A 22,516-nucleotide genomic window follows, 5' to 3' on the forward strand; every position below is an offset into this window, starting at 1 on the left:
CTATAACACTACTGTAAATTCAGATCCTAGAACTGGAGAGAATTTGTCTAGTTATTCAGAAGTAATCCAAACCTTGTGAGATTTATGGTGAAGCATGATGACTGCAGTTCATTCATGTTCTATCTGTTAAATAATTAAAAAGATGATAAAATTGTACCATGACATTTTACTGGAATAATTTAGACTGAAAAAACATAAGAGTTCTTTCTTACATTAGACGAGATATGTTTGATAAGGTGTTGAATTGCAGGCATGTAAACTGTGAAATACAGTAAACTAACTAACTCAGGGAATTTAAGTATATCAGTATGTCAAATGCATAACACCAAGCTAGATAGTGAGCTGTATGAATTTTATAAGATCAATCACTGACATGCCAAACGTGTCAAAACTAGGACTCAAAACATTACAGAGCAGTATTTCTCGCTATTTTTCAAGCTCTTACGTGTTATTATTCTTCAGATGTTACAAAGAGTACATATTTGTTATAAAAAGTGAAAAAAAAACAGTAAAGGGAGCTACCACTTGATAAGTCAATTGACATTCTAAAATAATCTAAATGAGTTGCATTTGAACTACAATAACTAGTCAAAGTGCAGTTTCGGTAATCAATATTTAGTATATAAAATGGTAAATTACAAAAATACCGGAAGGTAAAACAACTGTCCATGACTAGGTGTATAGTTTATCAACTACTACGGCAAGCAATTTAAACGGCCAGAAAAGCATTGCTCTCATATTAATATCATCGCAGCTGGTGATGCCCTCTTTGATTTCACAACTTCCAATCATTTAAACTTGCTTTGCAATGCAAAAGGGCCCCTGTTTCATTATAGGAATACTGAATGCAGTTTTAAAACACAAGTCACCAATGGTTTCTGTCAAACTGCCTAACTATTTATTTCAACTTACCGTGTCGAACTATCCACTTACTCATAGCCAGTAGTTTGAACTTACAGTCTTTCTGCAATTTAGCATTTTTATACAATATACAGTTAGTGAAACAGCATTTGCCAGAGGTTAGTTAGGTGCCAACACTGTTGGTTACAACTGTCAAATTTGTTAAACTGCTCTACACTATGTGCTATAACTTATTTTCAGTGAACAAAGAACATACATAAAAAATTATGTAGAGTACATAAACACAGAGATAAAGGTACACATATCAGATATAATTAAACACTAACATTTAAAAACAGCATGTATGATGCAGGGAGGTTGGGAAGGGTTACAATGCCTGTCAACAATGTCACTCCATGTAAATGTGCCATCCTGTTGGACTGTAAGCGTTTGTGCGACGGAGGGATGGGGAGTCAGCTGGAAAGAGAAAAGGGGGATCAGGCTGATTCCTGCATCTTAGATGGGGCTGACAGCTTTCCCTGCTTTATGTAATCCATCACAGAGCCAAGCCAGGGAGAGAGAGCAATGAACTGGCACCATTTATCCAGTTTTTTTTTTTTTTTTTTTTAAGAATGGCTGTTTTTGCTGTTGCTAAAGGGTGGGTGAGTTTGTTGTATCGTGGGTTTTCGGGGGTTAGATAGATCATTTGGAAGAGTGGACAGCGTTGCTATTATATCAGTCTTCAGAATTACACAATTCTTTGTGATTTTCCCCTAGCCTGCGTTACAGCTCTGTAATTTCGCCTGTGTCGTAAATAATGAATTCGTCTGTTCCTTCAAGGAGTTTCCACAGACACACCGGCAGAGAAAGCCATATATAATTGCCCCATGTTTCAAAGCAGTCAATTCCCCCCTCATGCGGCACATACACCTACAAATGAAATACCCAAAGTGTTTAAAATTCTTATATAACAGCACTGAACAAAATGTGATACAGCTGCACGACAACATCATGGTCTTTAACATTTGGGGAAATATACTATATGAATGTTTCTTTTTTCTGGTCAGACATTTTAAGATGCATATCACATTAACATACGTGCTTTCATAGTAGTTAAAAATGTGTGTTGTGTCTGATTGTTGAACTGTCATAAAAAACGCTTTACTATAGGTTTTTATTCTGCATCTTCAACTTCATGTGGAATCCATAAGGCCTGGTCCCTGCAATCTAAGTGATCCCTGAAATAATGACTTCTGCATTTTCTGATTATTAATGAAACATTAATGTACAGGAATGTTAATGAGGCAAGTTAATGACACACCTAACTAATTTAACACCAAAGTTGTTCATAGCGATGCCATTTTCTGCAGCCATGAGTGTGATATTTAATATTAAACAGCTTAATATTAAACCTAATAGCCAAGGGAATGTAGAAAGAATTCACACTCACATGCACATGCACACGACACACACACACACACACACACACACACACACACACACACACACACAGAAACACACACAAATGAAAAAAAACCCTACACTTGTTTGTGAAACATCAGGAGGCCTGGTATCCTCCAGTTTTTTTCTCTGGAACAAAGTGAGGCAGGAGCCTGCATGGTTTATTAAGCAATGTCATAATCAGAAGTGCATGGCCTATATTCACTCACAATGTGTAGTGGAATTACCATCCTCACTGCACAAAGCACAGGGGGAGAGAGAGAGAGAGAGAGAGAGAGGGAGAGAGAGAGAGAGAGTGATGGATGGAGAGAGGGAAAGACAGAGAGGGACCGAGAGGGAGAATCAGGTCGTATGAGTCATCAGCTTAGAGCTGCGCTACACTATTGGTTAGAAGAGGGGAACACTACTCTCATTCTCATTGCTCCTGTCTTTCCAACCTTCATTATCAGCCTTTACTCTTAAAGTTTACTTTTCAGTGGTACCTACAGTTCTAAATGGATATTTTTGTACTTGTATTTGCCTTAACAATTTAAGTGCTGACAGAGAAATGTATTAATTTACATTGTACTGCAGTTTTTGCCTGCATTTTTTGACATCAGAAAGGTCTCCCTAAGAACATAGTGAGTATGATTGTAGTATGTGACATTCTGTTTTTATTCTTTATTTTTTCCTCTTTTATTCTGTCTCATAATCAGGTTTTCCTCCTAAACTGTTGTTTTAATACTTCGCTATAATACATTAATCCTGATGTGACCTCCACACACACACACACACACACACACACACACACACTCACAACCACACCCACAGACACATGCACACTCACACCCGCACACACTCTCTCTCTCTCTCTCACACACACACACACACACACACACACACAACGCACGCAGCTGTGAATATGAACAGGTGCTGTTTTGCCTAGCTGTCTGATGTGTAACAGTATTGTCAGTGTAATCTGAAGGTTCGGTTTTCACAGTGCTTTGACAAATCTTCTGTATTAAGTCCTTACATAATGGCTGAATCCAGACAGGTTCCACAAACTTAAACATTTAAAAATTCAATTAAAAATGGTACCATCTACACAATCATATCCCCTTCGATCAAACACATATCCACATGTCTATACATCTGTGCATGTTCTGAACTGCCCACGCCTTCATCTGTGTGTGTGTTTAAGCTGATCGCCGGTGGGCTGACGGTGTAGTGACTGTGGCCAGCTGGCAGGTTCTGCACCAGGAGAGAGAGGTTTGATGCCCAGGGGCAGAGAGAGAGGGGTCTGAAGCCTGGATGCAGGTAGAGAGAGGTTTGATGCCCAGGGGCAGGGAGAGAGGGGTCTGAAGCCTGGATGCAGGTAGAGAGAGGTTTGATGCCCAGGGGCAGAGAGAGAGGGGTCTGACACTCTGGTGTGCAGGGAGAAAGAGGTTTGATGCCTTGGTGCAGAAAGATTGTGTGTGTGGGGTGTGTGTGTGTGTGTGTGTGCCATCACATCCGTTCCAGCATCACCTGGCTGGCTAGGAATGGGGGGGTGCAGTGATTGATGTGGTGCTTCACTGTGCGTCCCTGGGCATCAGGGTGTGAAATTGTGTACAACATCTGATCTACCGTGGACATGAGGACGCCTCCAACCCAGGCAGGCGCCATCGTTCATATTGCACACACACTCAGGGTTGCTATAGTTTATACCGTGCACACACACACACACACACACACACACACACAAAACAGCTTCCATTGTTTCTTCTGCACACAGCACACAGACACACAAATACACATATAAAAGGGCCTCTGTCACTTATACCAAACTCATAGAGCACGTATGTAATGAATCCTCACTGAGTAGTGAGGAAGAGAAAGGGGAGTAGGATAGCAGACATTTTTGGAGAGCGTGTTAGGAAGTGAGATGAGGATAACAGCCAGCCACCCCCCCCCCACACACACACACACACACACATACTCCTCCCCTCCTTCCGAGAGCTCTCACTACACTATGATGTAGAGAAACTCCAACAAACATAACCTGGGCCTCCCATACGCGCAGGCAAGAGAGGGTGTTATTTTAAATGCCACTTCTCCCTTTAGGCTGGTGCGGTGCCACCCTGATAGTGTGCTGAGGCAAATCAAAAGCAGTATTTCTGTATCACCAGCTAAAGTGTGGGATGCCTATGGAGACGGCACATTTCTATCACTCCCCACAGCTATCCCCAATCCGTAAACACATGTTTCATGTAGTCATTCCGAGTGCGTTGGAGGTCTTCTGCGTTGGTTTGTACCGCTGCAGGCTATCACGTCTACGTACATTAGGCTAAATTAGCATGCAGAATTCTCCTCCTCCCCTAAATTCCGACCATGAAAATCTTTGGAAAATCTCCAGTGGCGAAACCGAAGGAGCGGCGGCTCCTGTCAGAACTAGAACCGGCCAAAACTTTCCCTCACCGAGCGCGTGCAGGTCCGGCTCCCCGCCATCAATTACGGCGCTGGAATTTATCCTGCAGAGACCTCGCTGGAGTCGGATTACTGCCCCGCCTCCGCCGAAGGACACGCCTCTCTCGCTGGTAGATCCACTAAACAAGGACTTTCATTTTTTTTTTTTTTACAGCCTAGCTGTGAAGCATTGTTTTTGTTACCACTCTGCTCCTCCTTGCAGGGAGCTCTGAAGTCTGGGCACGTCTGGGAAGGAAGGCAGCGCCTGTTCACCAGGGCTTCCTGTGATACGAAACACAATATCCTGTAGTGTGGTACATAACAAAGCGCCGAGGCTGTTTAATCAATAACGCTGATGCAGGAACAATCACTTTGACAAGGCAGCTTATCATGTCCCCGCTCTTTACAGCCACACAGGCTGTTAAAACAGAAGCTTATACGGGTTCAAAGTGAAGACAAAGCAATAATGACTTGCCCACGATCTGCCTACTTATAGATATTAGGATAATCAGCTGGAATTAGTTATTTCCAACTGAGAACACTCTTAGATCCACTGTCAAATGTCTTGCTTTAAGGTAAATTAATGGCTACTGAAATTCCAGGATCTAATGCTACTCACCAGCTATCAGTAAGGTTTCATCTAAGTTGATTAAAGATATTACATTATTGTCATTTTGCAGATGCTCTTACATACAGTAGGCTACAATTTTATCCATTTATAAAGCTGGATATTTAGTGAGGCAATTATGGGTTAAGTAACTTGCCCAAGGGAACAAAAGCAGCACCCTAGTGGGGAATCAAACCGGCAACCTTTGGTTATGAACCCTGTTCCTTATCACTACACCACACTGATGTAGGCACAACACAAACATGCATGTATAAGTACTTGCAAAATGAAAAAAGGGAGACAATATATTTGGATGTACTCAAGCACACCCATCCACGGTGCAGGTGTACAAGGTTGTGCTTTCAGAAGAACAATAATTTTATTATGTGCGTCCATGGCATGTTACTAGAGAAATAAAAACCTAACCTTGGCTTTCCTTATACAATGTCGCAGAAGACACAGACCAAACATGCAGCCTCACACGTCACAACCCACCTGCCGCCACACTCCACATCGGGAGTGATTGAAATCACATACATCATAGCCCGGGCCCTGCTGTTCCATCGTGGCCGTGCGTCAGACGGAGGGAAAAATCATTACAGAAAAATAGCGGCCTGATAATGGCAGAGAGAAGCCCCCAGGGGGAGAGCGCAGACACGCTTATATCAGTGCAGTAATGGATCAAAGCAGCATTAGTATCCACTGATGGCCCGCAGTGCCTTCCAAACCGCCCTTCTTTCTCATTCCCCACTTCAAGAAACAATGAATCTTCATTTGAAAGGCGGGGGGAAGGCCAGGCGCCCGCGTTGCCTGCCACGGATCTCCTCGCGTCCCGGCATTGCTTGCCCTGTCAGCTCCGTTTCGGCGGGCGAAGCTCCCCCCCCCGCCCGTCTCTCTTCGGACAGCGGCCCCTGCGGAGACTCATTAAAGTTATACAGCCGCGAGCGTGGTGAAGACTCCGCGGCTGACGTGTGGTGGCTATCCGTGACGGCTAACAGGCTGCGCTTCCTGGACATATCATAGAGAACCAGCCACAGCAGAAGGACCCAGTCTCTTGAGTTTAACTTGGGCTGTAGCCTTCAAATGGACAGATAAATTGGGAAGATCAATCAGTTCAAAGCTACAAACGCCAATTAAATCAAGTTTTTCTTTTTTCTATCATGATTTTATTCACATTTCCTGCACCAGTACGATGAGGCCTTTAAAACTGGCTTAAGCGACTGTACATTTTGTGATTGATTCTTTCTTTCTGACAGCGCTGTGTTAAAGATTCGCTGATAATCACAACTCCCTGCAAGACAGAGAAGAGGCACAATGCCAAGTTTACTATGCTGTGTCAGTCAGAGACTGTTGCTTTGTTATTAAAATGAGCGGAATTGTCTGTTGATTAAATCAACTGGAGTCAAAAAATTAATGAACCAAGAAATGTAATCAACTGACAGACCTAATTGTAACCATAGACTGGTCCAGTGGGAGAGCTGCCACTGGGACTTTCTTTCAGTGAGGCACGTATTTAAATTAGAGGGGCTGTCCTGTATTTTTTTTTTTGTTTTTGTCTGTTACCAGAAAAAAAAGCATATGCATTTTCTTTCTAGAATGTTCCCTTCATCCCTACTTGAACCAATTAACATCTCTTTGTAGAAGGGCATATTTCTCTGCTAAAAGTCTTTAGCTTTGCCAAGACCAATCCAGCCACATTCTGCACACGCATTTGGAGTTCATTATAATTCTTATGAGATCTTTTACAGATAAGATGTCAAGAAAAGACAGACAAATGAGACGTAATCGCAAGACACAGGTCTCACATTCCTAAACCACAATCTTCACTGCACCTCATAACACAGTGTTTTGGAACTGCCAAGGTGAATTTCAGAGGTGGAAGTTTCCACCCATCATCCCTCCACCAGTTGCTAAATTTGTCACGGGCAGTGGGGCTAGCGTGGGCTGTAGCTGGAGCATGGCAGAGGGCGGAGGGGTGGAGCGTGGTGCCGTCTCATCCTTAATTGCACATCCACATCTGCCGAACCCTAAAACAGTGAAACAGCAGGGTGCTTCGCATTGACGCTGTGACAGGGAGGATGTCGGAGGCCGGTGGCGGGACCATGAGGGGGTGGGGGGCTCTCATGCGCCGGGGTTCAGCTCGGGCGCGGCGCTGCGGATCGCCGGAGGGAAGGACGGCGAGTCAGCGTGACGCAGAAGCGGCGCGGTGACCACAGCAGCCGCCCCGGAGCGCCGTTTCTCCGGCGGGCGGAGGGAGACCGGCTCGTCTCACACAGACCAGCTTTCATCTGCATGCCGCATTTCTGACAGCGCAAGCGACAGCCTGCGCGGTTTGCCACAGACGACAACTCCACGCAACGGTGCGGCAGCCATTAACCGGAAGAGATGACGACAGATTCTCAGGAGAGAGTCGGCGATCACCTTGCTCAAATTCTGACCCGCGAGCTGCAGTTTACAGTGCATGGGCATGTACTCTGAGCTGATATCCATTAGCCCCCCTTCCCCTTATCTGTTTGTGCTACAGGCGCATTATATCGCTTCTATCTCTAATTAATTGCGAAATGTTTACAGCCGGCAACGAGGAGGGGACAGCGAAGCGGCCCGTCGGCACGGAAACGCCTCAGATAAAAGACAGGGGGAAAGTGCATTTTCCACTGGACGCCACCCCCTCCTTTAATCTGAAAAAAGGGTGCAAGGGTGCACAGGCGAAATAGGGCAGCACTTTCCATGAGGATATCAGAAAATGAAAAAAGGAAATAGCCCCTCCTGTGATGCAAAGGAGAAAAGAAACTGCTTTCAGAAATGAAAAACATCCTGGGAAGTGAATCCTTCCTCACTGCTACAGTACCTGCTGCTTTCGCAGTTATGCACGGCCCGCAGCCGAACTGCACCAGTTCCAGGCCGGCGTGCGCAGCGAGGGGCAGTGATGCCGAAATCGCGTCCGTCTCCAGCTGCGGGCTCTCTGGGGGACTCTCCCTTAGTCCTCCTGACCCGACTCAATAATGCAGGCCCCTCCGTCGCTCCCGACCATGATACCCGGCAGCCCTCGCTCGCTGGCCGCCGCTTCGCCAGCAGGACTATTGATTTATTTATGCTATCTTGTTTCACACGCTAATGCTCTTTTTCCCGGGCTCCGTGTGCGAGCGGCCCTGTTTTCACACTGCGCGTGGTACGACTAACCGACCGGGCCTGTGCGAGTGGGAGGTGTACGCTCTGTGTGTGTGGTGTTCAGCTTTATCTTACACCCAGAGACCGAGTGGCAAGGAACACCGACCTAAAACTCCCATCCATTAAGGACATCCCGGTGGAGCACACACGCATGGCTGAGCAATGTATGTTAGTCCTAAAAATACATTTGTGAATTCCCAATTCCAACAACGGGAGGGGGGGTGGGTGTGTGTGGGTGGGTGGAGGCTATCTCCAGGAAATGAATTTGATATAAACAGAGACTCAACGCAAGCAAACATGGCTGGGATAAGCTGGCCGATCCCTAAGCCTTTACCTGCATGACGGGCCAGACCCAGCTCTGTACATACTCCGCCTGGGTGGTCACATGGTGCACACACAGGGTTCAAAAGGACGGGCTGTAAGCTGATTATCAATGCTGATTTTTTTTTCCCCCCATTTTGCTATTACTGGCTGGGGAAGTGAAGCGATGGGGAATGCATGGGTGAGCATGTCCTGGAATTGTGTGTCCGTATCTAGGCACTCTCGTATCCAAGAGCTGTCCACCAACGCTCTGGTCCCACACGGACGCCGTGGGTATCTGCTGTTTCGCACCTACTTCACACACCTCCCACCTGCACCCCCTCCCTCCTCTCCACCCGCCCTGCGTCAGGGGAAACGAGCTGTCGCTCAGTCCAGCTCTGCTCCCCACAGCTACAGTATATAAGGAGCTAATCAGTGACGGGGCTGATTTGATTTGACTAAAGGAATGCAGCCACCAGTGAAGAGTCGATCATTTCCGCACTGGCACTTACTGTTGAGCTATGGCCCGTGAGCAATGGTGAATCAAAAGAGGGAAAAAAATATTCTCATCTACCAAATCAGGGCCAGTTGTGCTGTCAGAATGATGCTGAGCTGCAGCCTGCAGTCCCCTTTGAATACCAGCCTTCAGGGCCTCCGACAGAACCATGGGAAACTTATTCCGCTGGAGAGGGAAGCAAAAATGGAAAAATAGATGAGGTGAAAACAATGAATGAAATCCTAGTCATTTGGAGGGCGAGTGTGGGTACAAAAGGACCCTCTAATCAGCACCCCATGTCAGCGATTATCCTAATTTGCCACGCACCGAGATTCACACGCTGGGGCCGCGCCTTGCACCCCCGAGCTTTTCATCTTAGATTTGGGTTTTTTCTCTCCTAATTTTAGCTTATCTCTGTGTGAAAGTTCTGTTCGGGAGGCGATACGCACCCCCAAATCCCCCCCTCCACCCCCCACCCCCCGCCCTATCCCTGCAGACGCTGAGACTCAATCTCACACGCTGTCCCCCTGCTTACCCCGAGATCTCCGAGCACTTGAAACCCAGCGAGACAGAAAGTGCTGAAACGTCACGCTCCCGCACCGGCGTGAGTGACAGGCCGTGATCAGAGCGAGCGGAGAGGGAGCCGTCGCGGGAGCGAGCGGGGCGGGGGGAGCCAAACACAAACAGCGCTTTACATTTGTACCGCGGAGAGGGCGAACTGACAGCTCAGTCACTCGGGCGACAATAATGCTGGAACGCGGACGGCCTCTGTGTGCACAGACTGGTGATAAACAGTGGTAATGGCACAGGAGCACAGAGGGGTGACCGCAGAGACGGCACCTTAAATTCCCAGCCCCGTTCTCTAAACAGGCGCTCCACCAGACACCCTGCAGAAAGCCAAAGCGCACAGACTAAAATACTCCATTAAACAGCGCTGAGTAGTATTCTAAAGAAACGTCCTGATAAGTTGTGACTTGAGTCGTCCCCGCAAAATCATGATTAGCGACTTCCTTTGGCCATTAAGACTGTTAAGCTCGGCTTCGAGTTAGCAAATCGCAGATCAACTGGACAGCCGTGGCTGAGGCAAAAAAATCAATGAGCGTTCGCAGGGGTGATCGTTAATCACTGCTTGCATCACAGTGCAGGCTCTGACTTTGAAAATGTTCTTCATTTCTAATAAGGTAGCCATAGGGTATGTGCATATCTAAATGAAATCTGGAATGGTGTCGTGACAATCCGAGGAGAACATTCTGTCAAGGTTAATAGTGCTGCTGCACCTTAAACCGGGGGGTTGAATCCTGATTGCTCATTTATCTCACAATCTTTTCTTTAATTGACGTTGTTAATGTGACTGCAATTATTTGGAGAGGGGTTTTTTGCCTCAAGTCGATAAATATGCAAATTCTTGACTCTGAACTCAAAATCAGATTTTGCTATATAGCTTATACATTTCCTGGCTTGGAACAGGTTGGCCAGGACCACAGGAGCCTCTGCTATCTAAATCAAATTTTTTGCCTCTCAACTGACGTATTTTCAATTAACTTCTGTTCCTGCTTCCACTTCGCGGGGGTCAGGCTAACGTACACGTATGCTGAGTAAGGCGTTTCTGTCAGCCGGCAGAGCTATTTCCTGCCCTTATCTGTGTTTCGTGAGCGTGAGAGCGATTCTGTTTCCAACGCGACATACTGTTACGCTCCCCGGATTCCGCTGGAATTAATCCCGGCCCGGGACCATCTGTTCCGCGGCGTGTGGGACTCCGTTCCCAGATAGCGGGGGAACGAAATCGCTTTTAACCCCCGGATTATGGCACGTGTGAATGCGGCGTCCCCGGCCGCTACGCGGAATACGCCGGCTTCGGGGTCCGATTTTAGCGAGATTTAGAGGAGAGAGGGCCACCTGGCACGGTCGCCCCCGGGGGGAAGCTCGACGAACACGTGCGATCTGGGAGTTTTCATCCTTTTCAAATGGCACAGCCTCCGCTACCATACCCCCCCCCCCCCCCTCCGAACTGCAGAGTCAGGGAACACAGACGTAGCAGGGCGTAAAATCAGGCGGATATTAAAAAGGCCAAGGCTGCTGGACAGCACTCTCACTCAGGAAGAGGAGAACTCGAAAGCATGAAGAAGAATCCGCTTCCTACTGCTACAAAACAACACTTTCCCATTTACGGAAATTATGTTATACGCTCGTACAGACTCTCAACATATTTTTTTATGCATCACATAAACCACATCATCTTTACTACATGCATAGCCTGTTAAATTTATATTTTCACACATATCAAGATACTTAAGTATATTTATTATTCTTTTTATTATCTTTATGTAGCTATTACTATTACAGTTATGATTACTGTTATGTAACAATGTGCGCATGATTTCAGTTCAGTAACCTGATTTTATTCGTAATATCAGATAATTATGTTTTTTTTCTGGCATCCAGTAAAGTGCGGCTCGATTCTCAGATTTAATGAGATACCCGGTTCAGAGTGAGCACATTTGGTCACCTGCTACTACAGACACAGGAAGCCCATAGCAACCCACCGAGCTGTCACAGCTAGAATTCCGTGGAATGATCTGGTAATTCAACAGAATGTACGTCTGCTCGGCATTGGCTCGCTATGTGGAGCTTGTTACTATGGAAGCATTGCTTTGATGTACAGCATATTCTTTCCAACTGCCCTCAATAAAATGTAATGGACAATAAAATGCAACTTTTTTTTCACAGTGGAATGAGAAAAGCAGGAGTCCAATACACAACCTGCCCAATCTCTGCGATGTTGTCACGCATCACTGTAGACAATAACACAGTCATGATTGTATGAGGAAGAAGTGCCCGACACCTTGCAGAGAATATCATTGAGGTGGACAGAATGCCTTGAGCAAGCGCATCCTTAGACAAGACTGCTTCCATGCCGTATGTAAAATCATAAATCCCTACCTTATTATACACACAATGAAAAAAGGAGAAATCTAGGGGAAAGGACTGGAAGACAGGCAATAGGAAGCAAGCTTCCCTCAGAACCTGCTTCACAGTTAAGGTTTCAGAGTGCAAGGTGAACATATGTGATGACAATTGGGCCCAATAAAGTGCTGTATTACACGTTTTTGAATAACTCAGGAAAAAAGACAAGTCACTTATTTTTGTAAAATGGTAGGGTTGACTGGTATGAAGAAATACATACATTCTGGAAATTTTAAAAATAAAGTGTAGCTTCAGCTTTGGTCAGCATTTAAGAGAATGTTAAAATTAAATAACACAAAAACAGTTTATTTCAGTTAGCAGTCGCAAGATGGATATTCTGGTCTGCTGTGTGAAAAGCAGTGAGCCTGCCATCCAATAGCGTTGAGGAAGCCCAACAATCGCGGAGAGGCTGCCAGCCAATAGTGGTGAGGCTGGAATGCATCAATATTGAGTTGTGCTCCAACAGTAGAACAATGACTGGAAACCGAGATCATCTCCTCACATTATCCTGTTTGTCTCACCCTCTCACTCATTTCACACTTCACTAATTTACTACAATGCATAGTGTCCTAGCTTAACCCAATATTTATTCAAGTTGCCAAACCAGGTGGTAATGAGATTAAAGAGGGCTTTTATATTGCTAACCTCAGAATGATGCCAAAAGTCAAATTCCTTGCTGAGATATAAGGTACCATGATAATTTTAGTTAGCCAATAGACTAAATTGTTTAATACCAACTAGCTTTTTGTGGAAAGTATTTTAAAGCATTTTTATGCATTGAATAAGCATTTCAACTTTCAAATGCAGGTGTGTTTGGCCTGCGTGCCTAAAAATCTTTCTTGCAGGGAGTGTCCGCTTCAATAATTTCTAAATATACAACACAAACACAGTGATGGCCTGGGCTTTTTTAGATATGGTGCGTAACTGGAAAAACACACCTGTCTCCAGACAAACCCATTTTACTGAACTTTCAAAGTCTAGAACAGAGGATTAGTGAAGGTCAGGACAGATCTCTCCAACCTAATATCTCTTTTACATTTCCAGATTCAAACCTTCAAGCTGAATATATCACCAGTGAACTGGGCTAGTGTCATAGGTCAGAGATCAAATATCAGTGATGTGCAGTCAGAGCTGCCTGACTGACTGGACAGGAACACGTGACCAAAGGAAATCCGCTTAGTGCAGAAAACCATTATGACAATAAAGCAATGACTGCTTAAGCTTTAGAACACAGGGCTAAGTTACTCCTGCTTTCAAGCTACTTCACCAGTAACAACACTGTTAAATCCAGCTGTTAATGTGGCTCCCAAAATGTGCCAGTCACTGACGAAAAAGAGAGGGCCTAATGAACGATTGTAAAGCTGAAGTTCAACCATAATGTGTACCAAGCAAGATACTGTTTCATAGTCTGGGCTACTATAAGCCTCCTGGTGTTCGGGAACACGACACCTTCTGTCTTTACGGGTAAACAGGTAGGTGATGCAAATCCCTTGTTGACACGATGGAAAAAAACCTCACCTGATTGGTCAGTGTACCGCTGTGGTTGTCAGGTGAGGTGTTAGCTGGCACAGGTCCTTTTATTTTGACACTTTCCATCCCTACACGCTTCCTCACCTGTGCTCCCTCTCAGTTACTGTCAAAAGCGCATTAATTAACACGCGCGGCGTTGCGCCAAACTGAAAATGGCAGCCACGGCAACGCTCCCCACCAACAGCTCCTTTAACAAGATGTCAGGTTATTTACATCGACTTCAGAGGATGAATTCCCATTTCCAAATTTGAATAGGACACGACACAAATCGTTTCAAAATCAGTGTGGCGCCCGTATCATCTTATTCATAAAGTTGTGATTTGATCCCCAGGGATCTTCCAGAGTCTTCTAATTCAATCACCTCCACATAAATAAAAGGAGGCCTATAGGTCGCATTGGAAATAACAGGTAGTGTTAAAGCACTGCTGAAAGATGTCTCAGTCATGGCATCTCATTGCTCTCTGATACCCAACCTTCAGATTTTGGTTCTGATCCAGTTCTCTTGAAGGTATTCCCCTAATTGGGTAGATCAGCCACTACCGCATGTCGTCCCAGTTCTTTGACACAGACGGATACGGTGTTAACCGGTATCAAACAGCCAATCAAGACACAATGGCAAAACAAAGCCTGCCTGAAATAAAGCTAAGACTCCTGAAACTATAACAACCTAATTTTTCATTTTTTAAAAAATAGTATATAAATTGTGAATAGGTAAATAAAATGTGTGCATCTAAGTTTGTTTATCAAAGGGTACATGTTAGTCACATCTTAAGTGCAAAATGTTACGTTTGTAAAGAATCTTAATATTTCGCAAGGGAGAAAACATTTTCTTCTTTCATAGCAAGTTAGCTTTCATTTTGACTGACACTTTATAAATCATTTAACAGAAAAGAGCCATCACTTTGAGTCTTTTTACAACATGAAACCTTCTGTGAGTTTTCAATTGAGGGCCACATTTCTGCTGTTGAAAAGCCTCTCAAAATGTATTTCAGTAATACATTTCATATCTGTATCTGAGCAAAGCATGTTGGGAAATACCTCCAGCAATTTTTTTTTCAAGGTCAGGGTAGATTTTTCATTAATTCACTTCAAGTACTCTCACTTTATTAGATATTTACACACATTTATTGCTACAGTGATAAGTGTTTGTTACAGAATTCCATAGTAATTATTAAAATTCAGCACATGAACTCAATTTTGCATTTGAAGTACATACTCAGTGCATGATATAAAATATTAAGTTATTAAGCAGATATATAAAATACTTTATGAAATGCCTCTCATATGCAACAAAGACAGCGTAGTTCAATTTCACACAAACCAAATGAGTCTTGTTAAACACATATATCCACGCATAATTCCCTAAATCATCTTCTCAAGATGTGAGAATTTCTGTATTGTTCTGTTCTTCATGGAACCATGGAAGCAGTTCCATCAATTGATGCACTTAACTGGAAGTAGGCTATATACTTCTGTTCCACATTGATTACACCATAATTACCATTTTCAGTGTTAAACATTTCTTTTTATCTAAATTGCATTTATCATAAAATGATTAGAAATGTTTAAAGAACTGAAGCACAGACTTGCTGTAGGCACATATGTGAAAACCAGAACGATGACATTTGTGAACTGATTCATGCTAAACAATATAACAGCCTCAAGTGACAATTACCAACAACTGCAAACATAATTTAGGAAATTAGCTAGCTAATTCACATCTACTACAGCCTTTGTCAAATGCATTGCCTTTCTACAACTCAGCAGTTTCAGCCAGTTAGCTACTTACCTGGCTAAAACTGCTGCCAAATATATTTAAGGTCACTGTTACCTGGGAGCTACACAACAAACTATTCACCCAGTGTAGCCATTTTGTTCATACCCATTAATCTGTACTACAGCCACTGATTACAAAGTCTCGTTACAAGCTAGAGACTTTGCTGAAGGTATGTTTGGTGTAATACGTGCCATGGTCCCCTCTGCAGTAAAGGTGTCGTTTCAGAATTTCCGATTTCCGAACAGTGGATTACTACAACTACAGTTGATACATTTCAGATGTGTGTATCAGCTGCTGTTCTGTAACAATACAGTGAGGAACGTTCACTCTGAACGGCTCCAGATTAGCCATGACGCTGTGTTTACAGCCCATTGACAGGCGACAGTGCATGTAAGAGCTTTTCAAGATAGTTCACCACTAAATGCTTGTGTATGTCATTACTTAATACACGTGTTTTATCAAATGCTTAATAAATGTGTTTTATCAAATGCTTAATAAATGTGTTTTATCATTATGCCAAAACAACTGTAAAAGTTACACTGTTTATTCCTTATTGTTATTGCCTGTCAACCGGGCCACTATTAGGATATGGTTCCTTTTGACTTTTTGATGAAAACACTAGACTACCTCAGTCATACAAAGTTGACTAGTAATTGTAAATCCAATTGAAAGTATATTGAATATAAAAAGTACAACCCTACTTATGCATATTCTTTAATATAGAGTATATTTAGAATATTGCGCAAATGTTTTTGACATCTGACTATCATACTCGATCAAGTGACATGCATGGAGACTACATCACCTTATTAGCCAGCCACATGTGATCTGGTGCAAGCAATGAGATGATTTTATCTATTGATTTTATCTATTTTATCTATTAAATATTATGTCTGTTGGAAATAAAGAAATAAAGAAATCTAAACACAGGAAGGGACAGACATTCCTCACTTACCCTGAGAATACAGTATCTCTCCCCTCATTTTTCTGGAGGCTGGACTATATCATCAGTCATCACTCTGATGTTCACTATCTTAGAATATTTACAATGATATACACAAAGGTATTATTAGCTGAACTACAAAATACAGGCCTCCCAAGTAGCTCAGTGGTTAAGGCAAGCTGAGCTCTGTGGCCCAGTGATCCCAGCCAAGTCATCAGCCAACAACGACCTGGAGCACACAGCGGCAGAACAAATTAGCTTTGTTCAGCCAGGGTTAGTGGTGGGCAGGTCAGCGAGGGTCCCTTCTTCTCGGGCACTCCGCAATTCCTCAGACACTTGTAGGTTGCTTGAATGATGTCAGCAGCGTAGCACCTCTTCTCCAATGACTGCCCATGTTGCTGCAGTGCATTGTGTGACAAAGAGCCATTGGCTGAGTACAAGTGTATCAGAAGGTTGCATTCGTCTCACCTCAGTGCACCTGGATGAGTACAGAGGTTGTCACTGTGACAAGAGCCTAGTATACAATTGCTGATTCCAGATTATGGTTGCATAAAGAGGGAAAAAAAAAAAAAATACAAAATACAATGCCCTCCATGTGTACTCATAACCTTGACAAAACAGGGACAAAAATGCTCTAAAAGAAAATTGAATTTCTTTTCTTCTTAAAAATGTAAAAATGTTTAAACTTAATAGCATGGCTCGGAGGAAATTCACATTGTTCAGAAAAAAATGACTTTCGTTCCTCTCACATTTCCTCACACATTTAAGTAATCTTTAAAACACAATCTGACAAAACATAAACACCAACATTTTGCTTACTCAAAGTTCAACGGAAGCTTCTGGAACAATAAAGAGGCATCCAGAAGCTTCTTGTTTCCTTGTGGTATAAAGGGACATAATACACAGAAGAGATTCAACAGCATCATACATTATCATGAATCAACCATTTTATGCTGAAGTATTCAGTATTAGGAAATTTGCAGCTAATGGCACAGTAGCAACCCTGCTAGGAAGAGAATCTGTCTTGCAGCAATGGGCTGGGAGACAAGCAGTCCAGGAACCGACAGTTCCAAAGGCAATGATCTGAGATCTCCTAAACAAACTGGCATCTCCAGGTTACATAGTGTCCAAAAGTAACATTCAAAATAGCAAACATCAATGCTGCATTCATGGTTGGTTTTCAAGGAAAAAGCCTCTTTTTAAGGATAACCTTTTTAACCTTTTTAACCTTTTTAAGGCTAACCAAGTCAACTTGAGTTTGTGAAACTGTACCTGAACGTCAATTAGAAGTCTCATGGTCAAATAAAATGATAATTTAACTTTTTGTAAATGCTCATCCGCTTTATGTCTGGCATAAAGTGTGCAGCAGTGTGTCACAGTGGTAAGGCACAAGACTTGTGGACAAAAGGTCTCTGGTCAGATTCCCAGCAGGGCACTGGTGCTGTACCCTTGGGCAAGGTACTTAACCCACAATTGCTTCAGTGACTATACAGCTGTATAAATGCATACGATTGTAAGTTGCTCTGGATAAAAAACATCCGCCAAATGACGATAATGTAATGCAATGCATAAAAAGTAGATCTTGTGTTGTGAAAAAAGGCCTGCTTGCTGTACAGCAGGAGTCTATTGGGGTTGTTTTGATTCTATGAGTGCTGAAAGCCTTGTTAGGGCCAAGGGAGTAATGAACTACATGCACATTAACATTTGGGCCAAGAACTTGGTCCCAAAAATGGACATTCTAACATGACAATCATCCAAAGTATGTATCCAGATTCACAAAGAAATGGTAAACCAAGCACAAAATCAATGATCAAAGCTGGCCATCTCAATTTTTGACCTCAGTCCAATCTAACATTTGTGGCTTGAACTCGAGAAGGCAGTTCACAAACAAAAACCAACAGATCTGAAGATCTGATGAACCTAGAGCGATTCTGCCAGGAAGAAAGGTCAAAAATCCCCCCACAGATGTGCCAGAAACTCATATAACACTAGAGCAAGGGTCTTATCAGTGCAACCCACAGCTGAGGAGTTACAGAATAGTAAATACACAAGGGTTTTATTTTTAGCAGGAAAAAAACACTCCAGTATATGCATTCTTCTGTTATACCATGTTTCTGTTATCATTTAATTGCGGTATGAATAAAAACAGCGGGTACCGCATCTGTTGTAGCCAGCGCACAGACATTTCATTGACTGAACATGATTAGGAAAACCTTGTTATGCTGATTAACTGTTATCATCAATAGTGTTCATTGATAGGGGGTCCAATGTGAGTCACAGGCAGGGAACATGTGACACCACTGCTGGAAGCGGCACTAGCTGCAGGCCTATACCTGCCACACATTCTTTGCACCAGCCTGCAGATGCTCTGCTGTAGGTTTCTGTCTCACACCTCTTGCAGAGCGGCAATGAGCACTTGCCTGTTCGCTGGTCTCAGAGCCCTTGACACCATCCCAGCTCATCTCACAAACAGTCAACAGGGATACAGTCTGGTGAACATGGCATTCATGCAAGAAAAGCTGTTTTTTACTGTACACCGACAGCATTAAGATGTGTGCTGTCTGTCTAGAATGATGACATGTAAGGATGGGTTGACGGGCAGCAAATGAGGTCTCAGGACTTCATCATTACAGCCTGGGCAGTCAGGCTCTGTCATTATCAGTGGACATTTGCAGTGACTTCACTCCTGCTCAAACATCATACTTGGAGGTCCCCACAGACTGCTCTGTTGTCTGTAAAAATTGGCCTGTTGTTCTGCATGAGAACACCTTCATCACTTATCTTGCTTACTTATTGTGGTCTACACAAAACCAGGATTCACCTCTAGAAAGGGCATGCTGGTGAGCTGATAACACCATCACATTTTGCTCCATCTCTGACTGCCTGTGCGGTTGTGCGGCCTGCATACAGGGACTGTGTAGCCACCTCCTCACAGCAGGGCTACAGATGTCTGGGCCGTTATAACCTGGCACCTCTGATGTGGTGGAAGTGGAGGTGCAGAAACAATATTGATGATGGTGTCTTTCCCGCAGACCCTGGCCTGTAACGGATGGACTGTGTTTCATTCGAACATCTCACCAGGTTAGAATTTGCTGGGTGTAACCACCTCAGGCAACAAGTGACAGAGTGTGTGGCAGTGTAGCATAGTGGTAAGGAGTGGGGTTGTAACCAAAAGGTTGCTGGTTCGATTCCCTGCTGAAGCACTGCTGCTGTACCCTTGGGCAAGATTCTTAACCCACAATTGCTTCCTTAAATATTCAGCTGTATAAATGGATAACATGTAAAAAATTGCAATATGTGTAAGTCTCTCTGTATAAGAGCACCTGCTAAATGACAGTGATGCAATGTGTGCGTAGTCCAGCCTGTACAGTATTGATGGCACAAAGGGGCTGCTTTACTGATAAGTATGACACACGATATTAGAGAGTTCCTGTGTTTTTCTCACTTTATTTTCCCCAGCCTTGACATTCAACAGGTTAAATAACCTCGTTATCTGTACTAACCACCTCTATGACTCATGAGGTAATACCATGTCTCTGACAAATTCACTGCGCTGTAGCATAGCCTGCCAGGAATGATCAATTTTAATGCCAACTTAAAGCAATTTCCAAAATTAGCCAGAACGTTTTCTTTTTCTGAAAACATCAATGCATAAACACAATGTCTTTTTATGATGAGCACACTTTGATTAGGCTGGAAAAACAGTTGAATAATGGGCTCTCCAAGCAATGCATACCTCCACCACCCATAAGAGTCATCACTACTGCTTATCCTAACAGCCCTATGATTGGGTTCCTAAAATTTATGTATTAAATAGTCATCTAAGCACCCATTTAACTGGGTTTCATGTAAATCTACTTTTATATATTTCATTATAATGCTGATAGAGAGCCAAGATGCAGACAAGTTAGCTAGCAAACTAACATATACATAAAGGCGAACACATACCCTCTGCTCCACCTAGTGGTGATAAAGGTAGCCTATTGGTAGACTGTAATACTGTGGGAACTGATACCAATTGAATGTCGCTTTAAATAAATCTGAATAACTTCTTGACCTTCCCTTTAATACACAATATTGTTTAAATCAGTAAGGAACTTAATGCTAGTTATCACTGCATGTACTGGACTGTAGTCCTCCGCAATCAGTGAGATGCAATCAGTTTGTTTCGTAGTGTGGAGAGGCGACCTCATTAGGTCTAGCCTTGTTTATTACTGTAGTATGTGTCATATATTATTTATACTTGATACTGTAGCTACTGTTCGAGTCAATAATGGGCGATACAGTGAAATGACTTCAAGTGGATGCGCTATCGGACACTCAGATTGGCACACACGAGCGCGCGCACACACACGCACACACACGCACGAGAGGAAGAAGGAGAGAGAGACAAGCTATACTATCTTAGTTATTACAGCAGCTGAATATAATACATCATAGAAGATTGGACCCCGTTTTCTGCTAAAGTTCAGATATATTATGAACTGGGACTCCGTTAGGATAACACAACTAGGGGACAGTATACTTAACAGCACATTGAATAACACAAATAAAAACCCAATTGCATAAAAACACATGAATCTAACAGCTGACCCTTTTGTTCTTTTGAAATCAATAGATAAAAATGCGACACAAATGTTAAATCGAAATCCTCGAGACTTTTCAAATCAGTTAATGAATTGATTTGAACGATAAGTTGAAAAACAGCTAAAATCTCGAGAAATTTCTGACAGCGGATTGCCAGCGCACAAATATTAAAAACAGCATCGCAGGCGGGAGGATATTCGAACTCTCGCTGGACATTTTTCATTATGCAGTCGTGGGTTCTAGACTCGAGTTCAGTCTCTCATCTTCTGTTTGGGACGCTCTTCCAATTCCTAGATTTGCCTCATGAAACCCTGCTGTAACGTTTCGATTGGGACTATCAGCAAGTGAAGTCAGGTGCATCGCAGTGAAGCTGCACTTGGCTTCGCCTTCACACAGCACTCTTACCTATACATGTGTAGACTACAACGCAAGTGGCTAACGTTAGCTGCATAGCTAGCCACCTTGATAGACTGCATGGAGCAATTCATATATTTTAGCAGCTAGATAACTAGCTGAAGCTACCATGCCTTTAAAAAAAAATCAAGATGTTCATCACTTACCTTGGTAAGCTGTGCTATTTTCTTGCTCATTTTCAGGTGCAAATCTTGGGTATATTCCAGGGTTATGCCCGATTGGTAAGACATGGTCGATGTTGTAGCAGAATTATATTTCCCTGCTCCGGTGGTGGATGGATTGCCGGCAGGACTATAGTACTGCTGCCAACTCGCTCCAGTCGCCATCTTCACGATCCTTCAAATGCTGTTACTATATGATTATATTATACAGTATTATCGACACAATGGTTAGGACAGCTCAAAGACCGCAGCGGGGAAAAGCAGGCAGACGATGCTCTCTGTTGTAGCGCTTTTGCATCAAGACCAAAAAGCTAGCTCCCCCAGCTAGCTGTGTAAATGTGCCATTTTATGATGAGTTGATATAGCTAAGCCGAATGAAAGAGAATGGAATTTTGTTTCGTTAACTCTAGCTACCTATCACCCTTATTCTTTGAACCCTGCCGTAAAATTATCATAACATAAAATTTCAATCATAGTGCTGTTTTTAATGCAGCAGTGCTCTACATTCATAGCTAGTTAGACTACCTCCGCTGGCATAACACATCTGAAGTCTGTGTTTTGGCATTCGAATTCCTGAAATTCCTTCCTATGTAATCCGTAGACCACCAGCGGATTGTTTCAAACAGTCATACAGCGCAGCTATCTGCCTGACAGAGTTCGCTGTTCTCAGTCAATGATTAAAAAAAGGAATCTTTCTGATTGCGAGTGAACCACTTTTTGTCCCGATTTTCTGAGAAGAGAGAGCCAGGCTGTAGAATCCAGCGTCTCTTGTGTGTACGTCAGGTTGACTAGTTGCAGCAGTGCCGAAGCCTGTTACCATGGATCACTTCAACAGTTTACATTA

The 22,516-nt window shown here is 43.4% G+C and overlaps 1 protein-coding gene across 2 annotated transcripts in view; it reads right to left on the bottom strand.

Annotated features, from left to right (window-relative positions):
- Positions 1–22,516, bottom strand: part of fam184a (family with sequence similarity 184 member A) — an 84,163-nt gene extending 61,647 nt beyond the window's left edge. For both annotated transcript variants that reach the window (XM_036549165.1, XM_036549166.1), the window contains exon 1: positions 21,658–22,516. In XM_036549165.1, coding sequence (XP_036405058.1) covers positions 21,658–21,837 — 180 coding nt within the window. In that variant the 5' untranslated portion in view covers positions 21,838–22,516. The remainder of the gene's footprint in view (positions 1–21,657) is intronic.

Source organism: Megalops cyprinoides, chromosome 17 (genome assembly GCF_013368585.1).
Source record: "Megalops cyprinoides isolate fMegCyp1 chromosome 17, fMegCyp1.pri, whole genome shotgun sequence".
In the NCBI taxonomy this organism is placed as follows: Eukaryota; Metazoa; Chordata; class Actinopteri; order Elopiformes; family Megalopidae; genus Megalops; species Megalops cyprinoides.